The sequence below is a fragment of the Misgurnus anguillicaudatus genome, chromosome 22 (assembly GCF_027580225.2).
Source record: "Misgurnus anguillicaudatus chromosome 22, ASM2758022v2, whole genome shotgun sequence".
Lineage (NCBI taxonomy): Eukaryota > Metazoa > Chordata > Actinopteri > Cypriniformes > Cobitidae > Misgurnus > Misgurnus anguillicaudatus.
Genome location: NC_073358.2, coordinates 2,071,512 through 2,087,925, shown reverse-complemented (window position 1 = coordinate 2,087,925; position 16,414 = coordinate 2,071,512). Strand labels below are relative to the sequence as shown.

General features: G+C 37.0%; 3 protein-coding genes across 5 annotated transcripts; 2 read left to right on the top strand and 1 right to left on the bottom strand.

Moving 5' to 3' along the window:
* Positions 1–390: 390 nt before the first annotated feature.
* mob1a (MOB kinase activator 1A) lies at positions 391–6,293 on the top strand. Its single transcript, XM_055200322.2, has 6 exons — positions 391–751; positions 1,243–1,409; positions 1,484–1,577; positions 5,028–5,161; positions 5,240–5,403; positions 5,510–6,293. Exons 1-6 carry the CDS (start codon positions 738–740, stop codon positions 5,585–5,587), a joined length of 651 nt encoding a protein of 216 aa, XP_055056297.1. The 5' UTR covers positions 391–737; the 3' UTR covers positions 5,588–6,293.
* Positions 6,294–6,638: 345 nt separating this feature from the next.
* On the top strand, positions 6,639–12,082 carry dguok (deoxyguanosine kinase). Of its 2 annotated transcripts, XM_055200313.2 has the most exons (8): positions 6,639–6,701; positions 6,818–6,946; positions 8,305–8,411; positions 8,624–8,799; positions 8,922–9,069; positions 10,319–10,434; positions 10,799–10,898; positions 11,580–12,082. In XM_055200313.2, exons 1-8 carry the CDS (start codon positions 6,680–6,682, stop codon positions 11,604–11,606), a joined length of 825 nt encoding a protein of 274 aa, XP_055056288.2. In that variant the 5' UTR covers positions 6,639–6,679; the 3' UTR covers positions 11,607–12,082. The 2 variants fall into 2 exon arrangements, with proteins under 2 accessions (XP_055056288.2, XP_055056289.2); XM_055200314.2 differs by lacking the exons at positions 6,639–6,701; positions 6,818–6,946 and adding an exon at positions 8,072–8,203.
* Positions 12,083–13,267: 1,185 nt separating this feature from the next.
* On the bottom strand, positions 13,268–16,328 carry dnajc25 (DnaJ (Hsp40) homolog, subfamily C, member 25). Of its 2 annotated transcripts, none has more exons than XR_008643253.2 (4): positions 15,993–16,328; positions 14,747–14,899; positions 14,050–14,587; positions 13,268–13,876 (listed from the first exon to the last, which is right to left on the bottom strand). XR_008643253.2 is itself a non-coding variant. In XM_055200312.2 (4 exons), the coding sequence occupies exons 1-4, from the start codon at positions 16,284–16,286 to the stop codon at positions 13,754–13,756; spliced, it is 1,041 nt and encodes a 346-aa protein (XP_055056287.1). In that variant the 5' UTR covers positions 16,287–16,327; the 3' UTR covers positions 13,268–13,753. The 2 variants fall into 2 exon arrangements, 1 of the variants encoding a protein (XP_055056287.1); XM_055200312.2 differs by having other exon boundaries at positions 14,117–14,587; positions 15,993–16,327.
* Positions 16,329–16,414: the final 86 nt, after the last annotated feature.

Genomic DNA, 16,414 nt, shown 5'->3' with positions numbered 1-16,414 from the left:
CGTGAGTGAATTCTTACGTCACTACATGGGAGGATCCACCTACGCCCCGTTATTTTATTAGTTATGTTTTATTTTAGATTTGTATTTGCATTTATTATGTGAGTTGCATTTATTATTTCAGTTATGTTAGCATTTAAAATATGAATTTAACCTCCATGTCCCCGTGAGTGAATGCTTTACGTCACTAAATGGGAGGTTCCACATACGCCCCGTTATTTTATTTGCCTCTTCAATATATTATCACTGGTGTTATGTTTCATTTTATAACTGTATTTTGCATTTATTATGTGAGTTGCATTTATTATTTGAGTTATTCGCATTTAAAACATTAATACCGCTGGTTCGGTCATCGCGCATGCGCAGTTTACAACATGCGTTACTGGCTGCCAGCCAGGCAGATGGAGCATTAATCTATTCTACAGTTTAACTAATAACTGCACAGTAATTGTAGTTTTAATTACCAAACAACAACCAATCCGTATGGATGGTACCCAGTCTCCACGCAACCAATCATTTTTCCGGCTTGTTTTATTTTGTCGTCGGCGCGCTCACTGGCAGCCAATCGCAGACACTTCCTGAGTCTGCACCAACTACGTCCTCAATTTTATTTTTCAGGCTGCAAAATCTCTAACTTCGATAACACTTCTTATTAATGTTTACGGCCTTTTAGAGTTAACTGTACCCCGGATTGACAATTCGTATCGCCTTCGAGCTCTTTTTGGAGAAAAGAACCGGAGATGAGTTTCTTATTGTAAGTATTTTAGCCGAGCCAACTGTTTCTTTGCGCTTAACTTCTCGTCACAATCGTTAATCGAGTTGTTACTAACTAACTAACTAACAGCAAGTTTCTGACAGCAACGTTAATAACAATGGGAATTCACAAAGATTAAATCTATAAAAAATCATTTGATGGTTCGGATGAACTGAGCTAACACACCATTTCCGGTTGACATGTCTGTTCCTGTGTTCTGTAAATGTAAACACATCTCATGTATCCTATCTAGTGCACTCGGTGCTCAACAAGCCTTTACTTTAATAAGGACGATTTAACTTTGTTTTAAATATTTGTTTATTATAACCAAAGTCATGACGTACTGTATCAGGTTTATAAGTCAAGCTATTAAATGGCCATGTGGACCTTTAACACTTTAACTATATGTAGTTATTTAATATTTAAGTGTAATATTTTATGCAAATATAACTTGTGGTAGACTTATAGGCAATATTTTGTATATATTTCAGTGGAAGTCGTTCATCAAAGACATTCAAGCCAAAGAAGAACATCCCAGAAGGATCTCACCAGTATGAGCTCCTCAAACATGCCGAGGCGACGCTGGGAAGCGGAAATCTCCGGGCTGCTGTGATGTTACCGGATGGAGAGGACCTCAACGAATGGATCGCTGTCAATAGTGAGTTTGTGTGGAGGGGATGCTTTTATATCAGAAGAATAAGTTGCTCATTTTCATTGATTTTCTTTTTTCAGCCGTGGACTTTTTCAACCAGATCAATATGCTGTATGGCACAATCACTGAATTCTGCACAGAAGTCAGCTGTTCTGTTATGTCTGCGGGCCCCAGGTAAATAAACATCCTACCACCGGTTTCACAGACGAGGCTAGGACCTAAAACACATGCTTGAGCTGTCTCAAATAAAAATAACTTGCAGATCTTAAAATATGCCAGTACCATTTATTTATCTCAAGATACACACCGGAAACGTCTTTTTCTAAGGTATATTTAGCAAGCCTTGTCTGTGAAACCAGGCCTTTATGTTTAATTTGTACTTGCTGTGCTTGATCTTAAGATGGTATTTTGAGCAGTGGCATGTTGCATAAAGCCAGTTTCAGTTCCTACTCGGGTAAGTTTGAGTTTAGTTTTAGCAAACACTCTTGTGTGCTCAAGAAGGTGGATTGGTTGAAATTGGTGTTCATCGCATTGATAACTTACTATACAACCTGCTCGGAGTGGGTTTAATTCTGGGGATCGCAAACTCAAACTGGACCAATTAGCTGTCAGCAAAGTAATGAAAATTTCAGTTAACCGTTTTGTGGTTAGAAAAACACAATATGGATATACACAATCATATGCTTTATTATAATATGCATGCAAGGACAATAAAGACCACATTGCAGTTACCAATTTAAACAATGTTTATAAATGAATGTAATTTTTTATTTGAATCTGCTGCTGAGGTCTTATAGGGGCGATTTCCCGGACAGGGCTTATCCTAGTCCATTGTTTTGTTTCAAGATGCACAAAAGTACTGGTTTTGTTAGGTTTGTTTGTAAAAACTACTTATATTTCCTAAAATAATTAAAGCCAGAGGTATACTACGGATGTCCGCATAGTACGCATGACGTCATTTTCGTCATCAGGAGGGTCTGTGGTAGGGTGGCCATTCGTGCCAGTTCCGCGGGACACATCCCGAACATGTTTTCGGGTGCGTTCTCCGGAAGTCGTGTTTCTCGACCGCATACGTCATCGAGGTTCTCACATTTCAGTTAAAATACATTAGAAAATTAAGATTTATTTCTTTTAAGACATACAATCATTGTAGTTACATTCTTACCTTGAAATGTAACGGTTGCTTTTCTGAAATGAAACCCGAAATATTAAACCTTGATGACGTTTGCGGTCGACCAACGCGACTTTCGGAGAACGAACCCGAAAACATGTTCGGGACGTGTCTGGCGGAACTGGCACAGATGGCCACCCTAGTCTGTGGCCATCCGCGCACTGCCCAAAATTTGAGACCGTGTGCCCAAAATTTGAGACCGTGTGGACAGTCCGCATGCACGAGAAAAAATTGGGACAGGACACTCCACTACAAACAATTAAACTAAGGCAATAGTCAGCATTTGCACACACACTATTGTTTTTTTATTTATTTTATTTGACTTATTTCAAGAACAGAAACCTGTGGAGCATTTTTGTCACCAAAATGTTTGATGTCTATTTTTTGTTTTCGTGTTTTTTGCTCTATACTTTGTTTGCAATGGTGGATTGGCTACTTTTCTTCACCTATCCTAATTTTTTTATGTTATGTAAATGTCGCAAATCAGTGTGGCCTTGATGGCCTGAAAGAGTACTAATTTGAATAAGAAATCTTTTGTATTGCGTATACGAACCGAATATAGCCATCCGCGTGTGGCCTTGGGAATATACATGGAAAGCTGCGCAGACTTATGTGCACGCGAGCTGGACGTGGACACAGAAAAAGTATACCCCGGCCTTAAGGCCTAGTCCTGGTTTAATCTAAACCGTGTCTGGGAAACCGCCCCTTAGAATTCAGGTTACATCTAAGTATTATAAAGTAGGTTCTTTCAATCATAATCTTTTTTTATTTGGTTATCTTTCACTTGTCATTGTTCCTGTACTGCATTATTCCTTTATTAATTATGAGTTTTTGATCAGTTTTATCCTCATAAGAGTTTGAAAATGTACTGTAAAACCTTAATCACCTTTATCAAAAGCAAACATTGTTGTTTTGTGTGGTTAATATGGCTTAAAACTCCTTATTTTGTGTGTATGAAGGAATACGGGCACCTACATTTATCCATGCTAAAGCTATTGACTGTTCACACCAGTGTTGTAGTCCAGTGCCAAGTCAAGACCAAGACCAGAGATCAAGTCGAGTCAACACTGAGTCCACGTCCAGCTTTATCTGGTCTCGGTCTCGACACTTGATCTCTGGTTTTGGTCTTGACTTGACTCGACACTTGATCCCTGGTCTTGGTCTTTACTTGAACTCGACACTTGATCTCTGGTCTTGTTCTTGACTTGGCACTTGATCTCTGGTCTTGACTTGGCACTTGATCTCTGGTCTTGACTTGGCACTTGATCTCTGGTCTTGACTTGGCACTTGATCTCTGGTCTTGACTTGGCACTTGATCTCTGGTCTTGACTTGGCACTTGATCTCTGGTCTTGACTTGGCACTTGATCTCTGGTCTTGACTTGGCACTTGATCTCTGGTCTTGACTTGGCACTTGATCTCTGGTCTTGACTTGGCACTTGATCTCTGGTCTTGACTTGGCACTTGATCTCTGGTCTTGACTTTACACTTGATCTCTGGTCTTGACTTGACACTTGATCTCTGGTCTTGGTCTTGACTCTGACTCGAGATTGTGTCCCTGGTCTTGGTCTTTACTCGAACTCGACACTTGATCTCTGGTCTTGGTCTTGACTTGACACTTGATCTCTGGTCTTGGTCTTGACTTGACACTTGATCTCTGGTCTTGGTCTTGACTTGACACTTGATCTCTGGTCTTGGTCTTGACTTGACACTTGATCTCTGGTCTTGGTCTTGACTTGACACTTGATCTGGCCCGGTTGCATAAACCTCTAAGACTAGTCTTAAAAGTTAGTCATGAATTTTTTTCTTCCAGACTGATCATAACTGTATTAAGTACGCTACACGGAAAGATAGATTGGTCTAATTTAAATCCAAATAAAAAGACTGATTAGCCCTAACTAATTGCTAGTTAGTCAGACTCATTCTTAAGACGCAGTCTTAACAACAAGGCTATGTTTATGCAACCGGCCACTGGTCTTGGTCTTGACTTGACACTTGATCTCTGGTCTTGGTCTTGACTTGACACTTGATCTCTGGTTTTGGTCTTGACTGTGACTCGAGACTGTGTCCCTGGTCTTGGTCTTGACTCTGACTTGACACTTGATCTGTGGTCTTGACTCGGGCTTGAGTTGGACTCGACTTCATCACCGCCTCAAACGTCAGCCTCTGATGTGCATGGGCATGAGGAGTAATCGGTGTTTTCTAGTTTAAACCTGAGTTAAACTAGCGTCATGAGACGGATTATCCCAAATTTACCCGATTTGGATATGCCAGGTTTGGCTACTCGAAAATTGCTCTACAACTCGCTTTGTGCAACAGGCTCACATTGTTTTGTCTTTTTATTTTATTAACAACCAACTTTTATTTAGGATTTTTAGAGCGTAAATGTAAACATAATCCAAAATGTAGGTATACTGTCTGAAAATCACTTTCTTCCCTCTATACATCTATATAGGTATGAATATCACTGGGCAGATGGCACCAACATCAAAAAACCCATCAAGTGTTCTGCACCCAAGTACATTGACTACCTGATGACCTGGGTTCAGGATCAGTTGGATGATGAAACCCTATTTCCATCTAAGATTGGTTTGTTTGAGTAACTTAATCACACATGCTCAGTCGTTTAAAGATGCCATACTTATTATAAGCTGCTCCTCTTTCCAGGTGTTCCTTTCCCAAAGAACTTCATGTCAGTGGCTAAGACTATCCTGAAACGTCTCTTCAGGGTGTACGCTCACATTTACCACCAGCATTTTGACTCGGTCATGCAACTTCAGGAGGAAGCCCATCTGAACACCTCCTTCAAGCATTTCATCTTCTTCGTGCAGGTAAGGACGTAGACATGCAAAACAAGTGTCTGCGACCATTTCAGACCTTGGCACATAAGATGATATTTAGCATGTGGTTTTCTTACATCTATGACTCTCTCTTTAGGAGTTCAATCTCATTGATCGGAGAGAGCTGGCACCTCTGCAGGACCTTATTGAGAAACTGGGCAGCAAGGACAGATAGACCCTGATACTATCATCATATCAATCACTCTTTCTGCAGTCTGAGCACTCCTGAAGGCCCTTTCCTTCATTTTGTCACCTGTCCGTTCTTTCAAATCTGCATTGCTGTTTGTGCACACTGATTGTCTTTCCAACATCCCAGCTGTGCTTCTTGAAGGGTCATCCTGAAAACTTGCTGTATGTGTAAAAAGTATTTTTTCTTGGTTTCGATTTCTTTCAGTATTACACTGTAAGCCTTTTTAGCTCTATTGATGTACTGGGATAAGAAACCCAGTATTAGAATTTAGTTTTTTTAAGTGAAACTAAAACCAGCATTTTTATTCAAACGTGTATTCACATTTTTGTAGTGTTGAGAAAGGATAAAACCTATATGGGGACTGTTTTTACAATATTGCATACTATTTTGTTTTATGTTTTTTATTTGTTTCATGCAAATTTTTAAGAGAAATGCTTGTATTTTATGTTGTTACTGTCTCTGTGTGATTGTAATTCACAAAACCTGTTTTAGGATTTCAAAGAAGTAATCGGTTATCTTATAGGTACATTTACATTTATCCAAAGCGACTTACAAATGTGAGAACGTTAAACATTTTGCCTTAAGAGCCAGCAATAAATAAAATGATGGTAAATTATGTTTTGACAAAATTATGTATTTACAGTATGCCTACATTTCATAAATAAACTAGATATTTAGCCTGAACTCAAAACATTTGATTATTTTTTTGTCTCTTGTTCCTGTTACGTTTTACAGATTAAGTATTGAATTTTCATAGCTGAAGAAATGTAATAAGCACATTACATTTCTCAAAGGGTTTTATTTTAAGTTGCAATAATGTCTGTAAACCATGTCAAGAATGAGATGTTTATTTCTCTCCAGGTTATTAAATCAGGTGGAAAATTACATAAAAAAACTTGGCAAAGTTCTTTCTTAGAAAAAGATTGTTAAAAATTGTTCAATCATAGGAATGCTAAATTTATCGGCATTTCTACATGCAACAGCAAATTAAACGACGACTCTTATTTTGAAAGTAATGTCGTCTCTCAACCGGAAGCACGTTCGTTGTTGACCTATTCGGTACAAATAAAATGTGTAATGCGATTTAAACCAAAATATTGTAAGTTGTTTAGAGCTTGTTAATTTAAATAAAAATCGTATTTGTAGTACATTCCACACACATAAGAAATACATTCTTAATATTTATATGTTAGTGGTGTAAATATCATTCTGTAGTGTGGTTTATCATGATGGTTATGAGGTCGATACGGCGCTTTTCCTCCTGTTCTGCTGTTTACCGGTCGATACATGGACACATGGAGCAAAGTCATCGAATAAAGAGAGTTTCCATAGAGGGAAACATTGGTAGGTTTTACAATGACTGGTATTTAACTACTATCAGTTTCAATTTCACTATTATTTTTTTACTATGATTTTTTGTTATCACAGTTTTCTAAAATGTATTTTGTGTAAAGCTGCTTTACAACAATGCAAAATAATGAAAAGCGCTTTAAAAATTTATTAAATCAGTTGCTCTGGGCGGGGCTAATTAGCATATTCATGAGTTCCGCAGCCTACGCGTGAAACTAAACATGTCAGTCCACGCCCCCCACTCGTCACTACTGACTTTACAGAACTTATGCAATGTTTTATTTGTAAGAATTTATCAGGTGCGGTCCATGTCAGTTTGGTCCCTATAGGTGCTTTTGTCACTAATATCACCCTAAAAATAATCTAACATGGCTAAAATAATAAGCATTCAATGTGGGGATGTCAAAAGATTTATCGCATACAAAATAAAAGCTTGTGTTTGCATAATATATTTGTGTGTGTATTGTGTGTAAAAATTATCTATATAAATACACACAAACATACAGAAAAAATATTTATGTACATTTTTATTAAAATCTAAATAAATATATACATGTAAATACTTCTTAAATGCATACATACATACATGCATGTGTGTGTATTTATATATACAAAATAATGTCACACAAATATATTATGCAAAAACAAACTTTTATTTTGTATGCGATTAATTAAACTTTTGACAGCCTTAATAATCTAGGCAAAAATAAATACATTTTAGCTTGTTCTTGTCTGCAGGACGAATTATTGCCATGTGCCTCACTATTACATACATATAAAGGTTTAGTTCACCTTAAAATGAAGTGTGTTGCTCGTCATTTTAAAATATGTGTTTGTTGCGTCATATGAACCATGTGCTTCATGGTTCTTGTCAAAATACGTGCCTGCTGCACACGCGTTAAAAGGGTTTATGATAAAAGAGACGTTCACGTAAATTCTCGCAAGACACTAACTTAACACTAAACTTTGATTACACATGAGATTAAGCCAGTATCTGGCGTCACTTTTATCATAAACTCTTTAGACGCGTGTGCAGCAGGCACTTATTTTGAAATAATAAACCACACACATGATGGCTACCTGCATGTTGTGACGAGCTTCGCATTGTGCACCATTGAAAATGAAGTCACCAGCTGACACTGGTCTTCAGAACACAGAATGAAATGAAAGAATGAAAGACATGCAGTTTTGGGCAAAAATATCTAAAAATGTGGTTTAGAAGGACATTTATGATGAAATTGTCATTTTGGGGTGAACTAACACTTTAAACTTAACATCTTTAAATTAGGTTATGTTTGTGTTATTAAGAGTTATGTTTAAAAGTAATAATTGTCTCTCTTTGTGAACTCAAGCGGTGGGAAAGTCAACATTTGCGAGACTGCTACAGAATGCGGGACAGGATTGGGAAGTGATAGCAGAACCCGTCAGCAAATGGCAAAATGTGAACCACATGACTCAGGTCAGACAAGATATCTGGAACAGTGACGTCTGTGCATAACCATGTATGGACAACAAAGTGTGTTGATAGTTAATGCAAGAACATGTATTTTGTGTGATAGAAATGCTTTACCTTTATCCATCAATCTTCCAGGGCCAATATTTACATGACGTTTTATGTCATGCATGCACACATAGATGTGTCCTTTCTTATTTTTGTTTTATCATCAACAGTCAAGCAGTAACCTGTTACAGATGATGTATGAAGATCCAAAGCGCTGGTCTTACACCTTCCAGACCTTTTCTTGCATGAGTCGAGTGCGGACCCAACTGGAACCACCATCTGCCAGGTTACTGGAGTCCAAAGGGACACCAGTACAGGTGTATGAACGCTCCGTCTACAGCGACAGGTTCGATTTTCAAGTGCATATATCATTGAGAATGTATTCAAACAATTACATGTTCTATTATAAAAAAATCCATTTTACAACTTATTTATGATTAGAAAGTATTATGTATGTGCTCTTCTCAGGTACATCTTTGCTTTAAATATGTTTGAGCTCGGCTGTATAAACTCGACAGAGTGGGCCGTGTATCAGGATTGGCATTCGTTTCTTGTTGAGCAGTTCGGTCATCAAATACAATTGGAAGGCGTCATATATCTTCGAGCATCTCCACAGGTCTGTCTTCTTAAACATGTACTGTTTGTTTGTCAGGTCCTGAAATATATTATATTATATTAACTGGTCCTGGATGCTGTTTGAGTCAAGCTTAAATATAATACATTAGTTAAAACAATATAATATTATATGTATATTTATTTATTCTTGTATATCTGTACATATGACTATACTGCACTACTACTAGTTTGCACTGTTGGTTAGGTGCTAACTGCATTTCGTTGCCTTGTGCCTCCATGTGCAATGACAGTATAATAAAGATGAATATAATCTAATTAATAATAAAACAGGTCGGTTGTGAAACACCTATACTGCCATGAAAATGTTTGATATTCTTTATTATTAAAGTTAGGGTGAAAGTTTCAAACTCTCACAAAACTTTAAAAACTAAATCTGATTATCACAAATGATCTTGTATTAAACAGCAATTTACAAGAGCAATGTGGATAAAATTATTAATTCCCTTCTATTAGCTAAATAAAATTATAATAAGTATTAATAATGAAAAAAATATTTTTAAACTATACTGATTTTCCTTGAATAAGACGTTTTAATTTATGACATGAAAACAGTGATGGAGAAATGCAAAACCAGAAAAAAAATCAGTTTTTTTAAGGGGACATTTCTTAAGACTTTTTTAAAATGTAAAATAAATCTTTGGTGTCCCCAGAGTGTGTATGTGAAGTTTTAGCTAAAAAACATATAGATAATTTATTATAGGATGTTAAAATTGCCACTTTGTAGGTGTGAGCAAGAATGCGCCGTTTTTGGGGTGTGTCCTTTAAAATGCAAATTAGATGATAAAGCAAACACTGATTGCCATAATGGTGGTTTGTTGAAATTGAAACTCAATTGTGCTGTCAATTATTTTCTCTCTTTCTGCACTAAATGTCAGTGCCGTGGTTGGATAGTGATTCAGGGGCGGTATTATTATAATAAGTTCCCCTTCTGACATCACAAGGGGAGCCAAATTTCAATAACCTCTTTTTTTACATACTTGCAGAGAATGGTTTACCAAAATGAAGTTACTGGGTTGATCTTTTTCACATTTTCTAGATTGATAGAAGCACTGGTGACCCAATTATAGCACAATTCAGATTTTCACGATATGTCCTCTTTAATATAAACAGCATAATGTGTAATAGGAGCATTGTTGACTTTGATGCACTTGGGATAAAAATCAAAAGTTTTACTGCAGTTTTAATGATCGCTGCTTTTAAATAAATATTGGTGTTGTTGTATTCCTCAGAGGTGTATGGAGAGATTAGGCAGACGGGGCAGGACAGAGGAACAGGGGGTTCAACTCGACTACCTTGAGAAACTTCACACAAAACATGAAAACTGGCTAATTAACAAGAGTACCAAGTGAGACCTCGCCTTACTTTTGATTGTTTATGAGTATTTGGTGTAGTAGAGTCATTCTGTACTGAACACTTATCTTTATAGTTTAATATCTCGTGCTGACGTCTCTTTCTTCATTTTAATAAAATGATCGTAATTCTCAGTGATGGATCCCAGGACTACTGTCTATAAAGAGCCACATCAGAAACATTACAGCCGTGCAAAATCCTCACTGCTCGAACTTTCCCATTTATGTTTATTATTTAATCATATTTGTAAAGAAAGTAAATACTTGTGGAAAAAGTGCACTTTCAAGATGTTCATTATGTCTACTTTTGCATAAAACAGTGTAGATGACATCATTGGTTGATCTTTTCTGTTGATACAGGGTTCACTTTGAGCACCTGAAGAAGGTTCCTGTATTAGTTTTAGATGTTGGGGTGGAGTTTGAAAAAGATCCTAATGTGCAGGCCAAGCTTCTAACACAGGTACAGTACTATATGTCTTAAAACACTTCTGTGGGGAATTTACATCTATCCATATTTAGTTTGCCACTGCTAGCACTAATGTCGAGTTAAGTAGGCGTGGTTTCAGCAGCCAGGCACCTCAGCTCCACCCACATTCTGCCTCTTTGACCATTTTTGGTTATCTGGGTGGTGACATGCTGCCACTTTGGGGTTAAAAAATCCTTTACAGAAACCTTTGGGTGACACCACGGACGCTACGTCCATTTTTTTATAAAGAAAAATGTCATGATTATACAGTATTACTGTACCATCCTCATTACTAGAAATTGGTAAAATGATAAAACCAATAATTTAGCATTTATTTTATTTTAATAGACATTTTTAACATGACTGACACAATACTTTGAATTTATGAAAATATATTTTACCTACAAACACAATTGCTGGTTTACAACAAGAATTTTTATTACTATTTAGTTTTATTGTCTCTTTAACACTGGGGATTAATGTTGAGTTTTACACTGTAAAAAGTAGAAGTTGGATCAACTTAAAAATACTTCAATTGGTAACACCAAAAAAATTTAGTTGTTTCAACTTATATGAAAAATAACTTTTTAGGTGTTACCAATTGAATTATTTTTTTAAGTTGATCCAACTTTTTACCTTTTATAGTTTAAGAAACATATTTTTTTCTTTATCTAGGTCGGAGAGTTTTTCAGTGAATTATAAACGGGACCTAATCGCATTTCAGGATTATCACATATGGACCATTTTTTCACCGCTGAGAGACGTGTTTTACCACATCATTGATCTTCTTAATGTGGTATCTGTGCAATGCATTCACAGATGAGCATAAAATACCACCATGTTCAATGAATGCTTACTTACGCAAGGTTGGATTTTATAGTTTTGTATTGTTAATACTGTTTTCAAAGATTTGACTGTCAACTGATTATATGTAACTTGTCACGTATGTATTTTAAAAATATATCCATGAAAGATACACATTTGTCAGTTGCCATGAAGAATAGTTACACATCTATACGACTACACGACTAATGACATTAATATATATGCAGTACTTTCCGAAAACGTTTTTGCTGACTTCTTTTTGTACTCCACAATCAAACCGTTTACATGTGATTAAAATGTTACATTCTGAGGGGTTTATTAAAGGATATTTCTTCTGTTTTATTTTTAACTAGGCTGTGTCTGAAACTGCTCACTCGTTCACTATTCACACACAAACTGATGAAAATGTGTACTGCACTGTAAGTTATACATGTACATGAAAATGCATACAAACCATAAGAGCTGTGCTAAAGTGTTCATCTGGGTGCAGATGTGTAATAAGAAATTTAAATGCCACATAGACTTGTAAAGAGAAATTTTGAGAGAGAACTGAGAACTTAACACAAATTTTAACTCGAATGAAGATCCAGTCAGCCCCATTTGATTGCAACAAGACATTTAAGGTGAGATCTACATTTGCGTTGTGTATTAAAGGGACAGTTCACCCAAAACTGAAAATTCTGTTATCATTTACTCACTCTCATGTAGGGCTGCTCGATTATGGGCAAAATCATAATCAAGACTTTGAAAACATGCATTTATTTAACTTTTTTTATTAAGTAAGTGTTGCAAGAGGCTGGACGTGTCAAAGCAGTGGTGCCTTACAAACACATCGGTCCAGCAGCACGCAATTTATATTTATACAATTCTTTTACCTCGATTATCTAGTTTTTGAAATTGAATCATAAATTGAAAATAAAAACAATTAATTGCACAGCCCTACTCTCATAATGGCATTAATCTGTATGAGTTTATTCTGTTCTTCACAAAAGAAGATATTCTCATAAAAAACCCACACAGCTGATGGTACCCATTGACTTCCATAGTACCGTATTTGTTTTTCCTAGTATGGAAGTCAATAGTTACCATCATTTATCAAAATAAAGAAACTCTTACAGCATTAGGATGAGTAAACGATGACAGAATTTTTATTTTTGTGTGAACTTTAAGGACAGGAAAAAGTTTCTGTTTTGCACAATGATTCTGATATTGCGTCTAAAAGAGAGACAAGATCTTTGAGTTCTGTAAAACATTTAACTTGTGGTAAAAGTTTAATCATCACCTGACTCTTTTACTTTCAATACATCTTAGTTTTATTCATTCATCAACTAATATTAAATTGACCTTCACATTTGCATTTTTACACAATCTTATCACCAACTTCTATAATATATATTTGAGATAATATTATCATTACGGGGGGAGTAGAAGAAATAAAACATTCAAACTGAAAATCCATTGCTGTGAAACTATATGCATTCACAGAAGGCAAGTTTTATATGATAAACTTTATCCATTTGTGTTAAACACAACATGAATGCAGTGATGAACTGCTGGTTTATTATTGCATCCTCTCTTTACATTGTTTAAAAATGACATCATTGGCTATCCACACCATAAACTCAATCCATTAAAATACTTTCAAAATACCATTTTACTGATGCACCACAGAAACTTGTAACTGAGCAAATACATATGATTTTAATTTGCACATATAGAGACGTCCTTTGGACCTGATGATGCAAAGACATTTACAGTAAAAACATCTGGGTGGGTTACCTGTAGTCAAACTCCTCCGGTTAGACGAGCCAGCACGGTTTAAGAGAAGTGTTTTATTTTTAATATTAATACATCAGTTCCCATCGATTCTCAAAGCCATGGTGACTTCATGTAAAAAGGCATGTGCACATTTAAATCCCATGCACATGTTCAGTCATTGTAAACAAGTGTGTTTGTGTTCAGGCACAGATGAGCTCAGTTTCCTGGACGTGAATCTGTGGCGACATCTGCCACAGCGAATGAGGTCAATCCTCAGCAAACGTGAGCCGACCGGGGCCTTCGCTCTTCATCCAACGTCTGTAGCGTTTCCACCTCGAGTCCGTGGCCATCTTCATCTTCATCTCTTCCTCCTGCTCCTCTTTGTAGGCCTGTCACACACACACAAACAATGCACAGGTGGCAGGATTAACAAAAACAAACAAACCGAAGCTGCACAGATCTTACACTATACATCAAATACTAAAATTAGCGGTGTCCATATTTTTTACCCATTTGTCTGACAAACTGTATAAAAATTTCTTAGTCATAAATATGAAAATACCTGAAAAAGTTTCATCTCAAGCAGTACAAGCAACATAAGAAAATCTCTGACTGTGTCAAACCCCGACCTCATACTTGTCTTTGATCCAGAGCTCCTTCTCCAAAAAAGTCTCGATCAGGTTATTGTCCAGACTTTCGAACTGAGCTTGGGCCATCTTCATGTATCTGCGGATCAGGTAAAGTTTCTCCTCGTCGCCGTACTCTTCCCCGCGGAGGGTGAAACGATAAAACCAGGAACAGTACCATGCCACGTAGATGCACAGATAGTAGGGAAACAGGATAATTTTACACAAGAGGATGTCAGATATTTTGGGCTTCTGATAACCCCCTTTGATGTCTATTTTGTTTTTGATAATGTCTCTGATGATCTGCTCCTCTTCCTCACGGATCTCCTCTTTGGATCGCCGGTTCCTTCCCTTCTCTTTGGTTCTGTTCAGCAGACCCTGCTGTTTGGCCAGTTCGGTGGCCTGGATGCGATACTTGGGAACGGTCATCAGGTAGTTGATAGCTTCTGTGTAACTACTCCACCAGCTGTAATACTAGATAAAAAAACATTTCTTTATTAAATGTGGACTCTCGATTCTGATTTAATGAACCACAATCAAACCCCTTATACACCTGCTTAAATAACAAAAAGCTTCTGATCAATCCATACATTAAGTACAAATATTACAAAGTTGAATGAAAGCTCGTCTTACCTGAAATAGTGAAATTGCACAAACAGTTACGAGTATTACTATCCTAACATCAACTTTGGGAGCAAGTCTTCTCCTGTAATATGTGTAGTAGTGACTGTAATATTCCTCTGGGTGGTCCAGCATGTAATCGTAGTCCCTACGTGACTCTTCATCCTGAAACATACACATTCAGTCATCATCGAGAGCTACAGGGATGATGTATTTTTGTAGGCCAAACTGGAAGTTAGCTGGGATTTTTAATACTTAGACGATTTGTCCATCAAAATAATCTTCACAAAACGTTTATACATTTTAAGTCTAAATGCACTTATTAGAAATAAAAAGCTATTGTTTATTTATTTGTGTATGATGACTGCCAATTTTACTCAGACGTCTAGGCTTAAACAAGGCAAGATCTGTGAGAATTAGGGATGCAAAGGGGAGGAAGGTTTACTGCAAATTTATCGGAAACTCAAACTGGGGAATTTTGGAAATATTCCAAATTGGAATTTATAGGAATTATTTGGAAATTTATATAAACTACATCATATACAAACATGAATAAACATTTTATTTGGTCATATGCAGACATGCATGCAAGGTAATACAAATGTATTTTAAATTGTAAGTAGAACTTTAATTGATTCTTTTATTGAGTAACACAAAAGCACAATAAACATTATTATAGTTATTATAGTAGTGCTAGTTTACATTCAGATCTGATTTACTGGCTAACTAACTACCCCTAATTAAAAATCCAGCAAAGACCAGCATAAGCTGGTTTAAGGTGGCAGTAGCTGGTCCTCCAAGCCTGGCAAAGCTGGTCTTTCAGCCTGACCAGCTAAGTCCAGCTAGACCAGCTTAAAAAGTGACCAAAACACAGCTAGACCAGCTTGATACACCAGCAATACCAGCTAAAACCAAGCTGGGAGATCAGCTAAAACAAGCTCACCAGCTTATGCTGGTCTAGCTGGATTTTTCAGTAGGGATGCATAAACACATTTAGGTATTTGCTAGTTAAACTGTTAAAATGCAGAAAGTGTGACTTACATTTATAAAAAAATCAAACATAAAACTTTACTGTGGCCACAATATAATCACGAAATAAAAAGTGCAATGTATAATAATGCATATGCAATCATATATAAATGAGGTTCAGTGCACTGACAGTTGAGATGATTCACCACTAAAATAAGAGGATCTGAAGTACTATAACCTTTCAGTTACTAGTGCAGATGTATTTAACCAGTAGACATAAACAGGTTACCTTGAGTGTCTCGTATGCGGTGGCGATGAGGAGAAACTTCTGCTGCGCAGACTCTCGCGTCTCTTCGCCGTCGCCGGGCTGATATTTGTCCGGGTGATATCTCCGGGCCAGCTGTCGGTAAGCGCGTCCGATATCCGCTTTAGCGGCGTCACGGGAGACGCTGAGCACGTCATAGCAGCTCTGGGTCCCGCAGTACAGTCCTTCAATGAGCGCAGAGACCGAACTCACAAGACAACACAGAAGAAAACCCACACAAATCCACGCAAAGCGTCTCAGCACCGCGGACGCCGCCATGTCAGCATACTGCTGCTGTCGCGCTCCGATGACGCAATGATCACGCGACTAAACCTGATAGAACTTTCGCTGGATTTAGTTGATACAATTTTATTAATAGCCATGTGAAAATCTTCTGTTCGTTGATA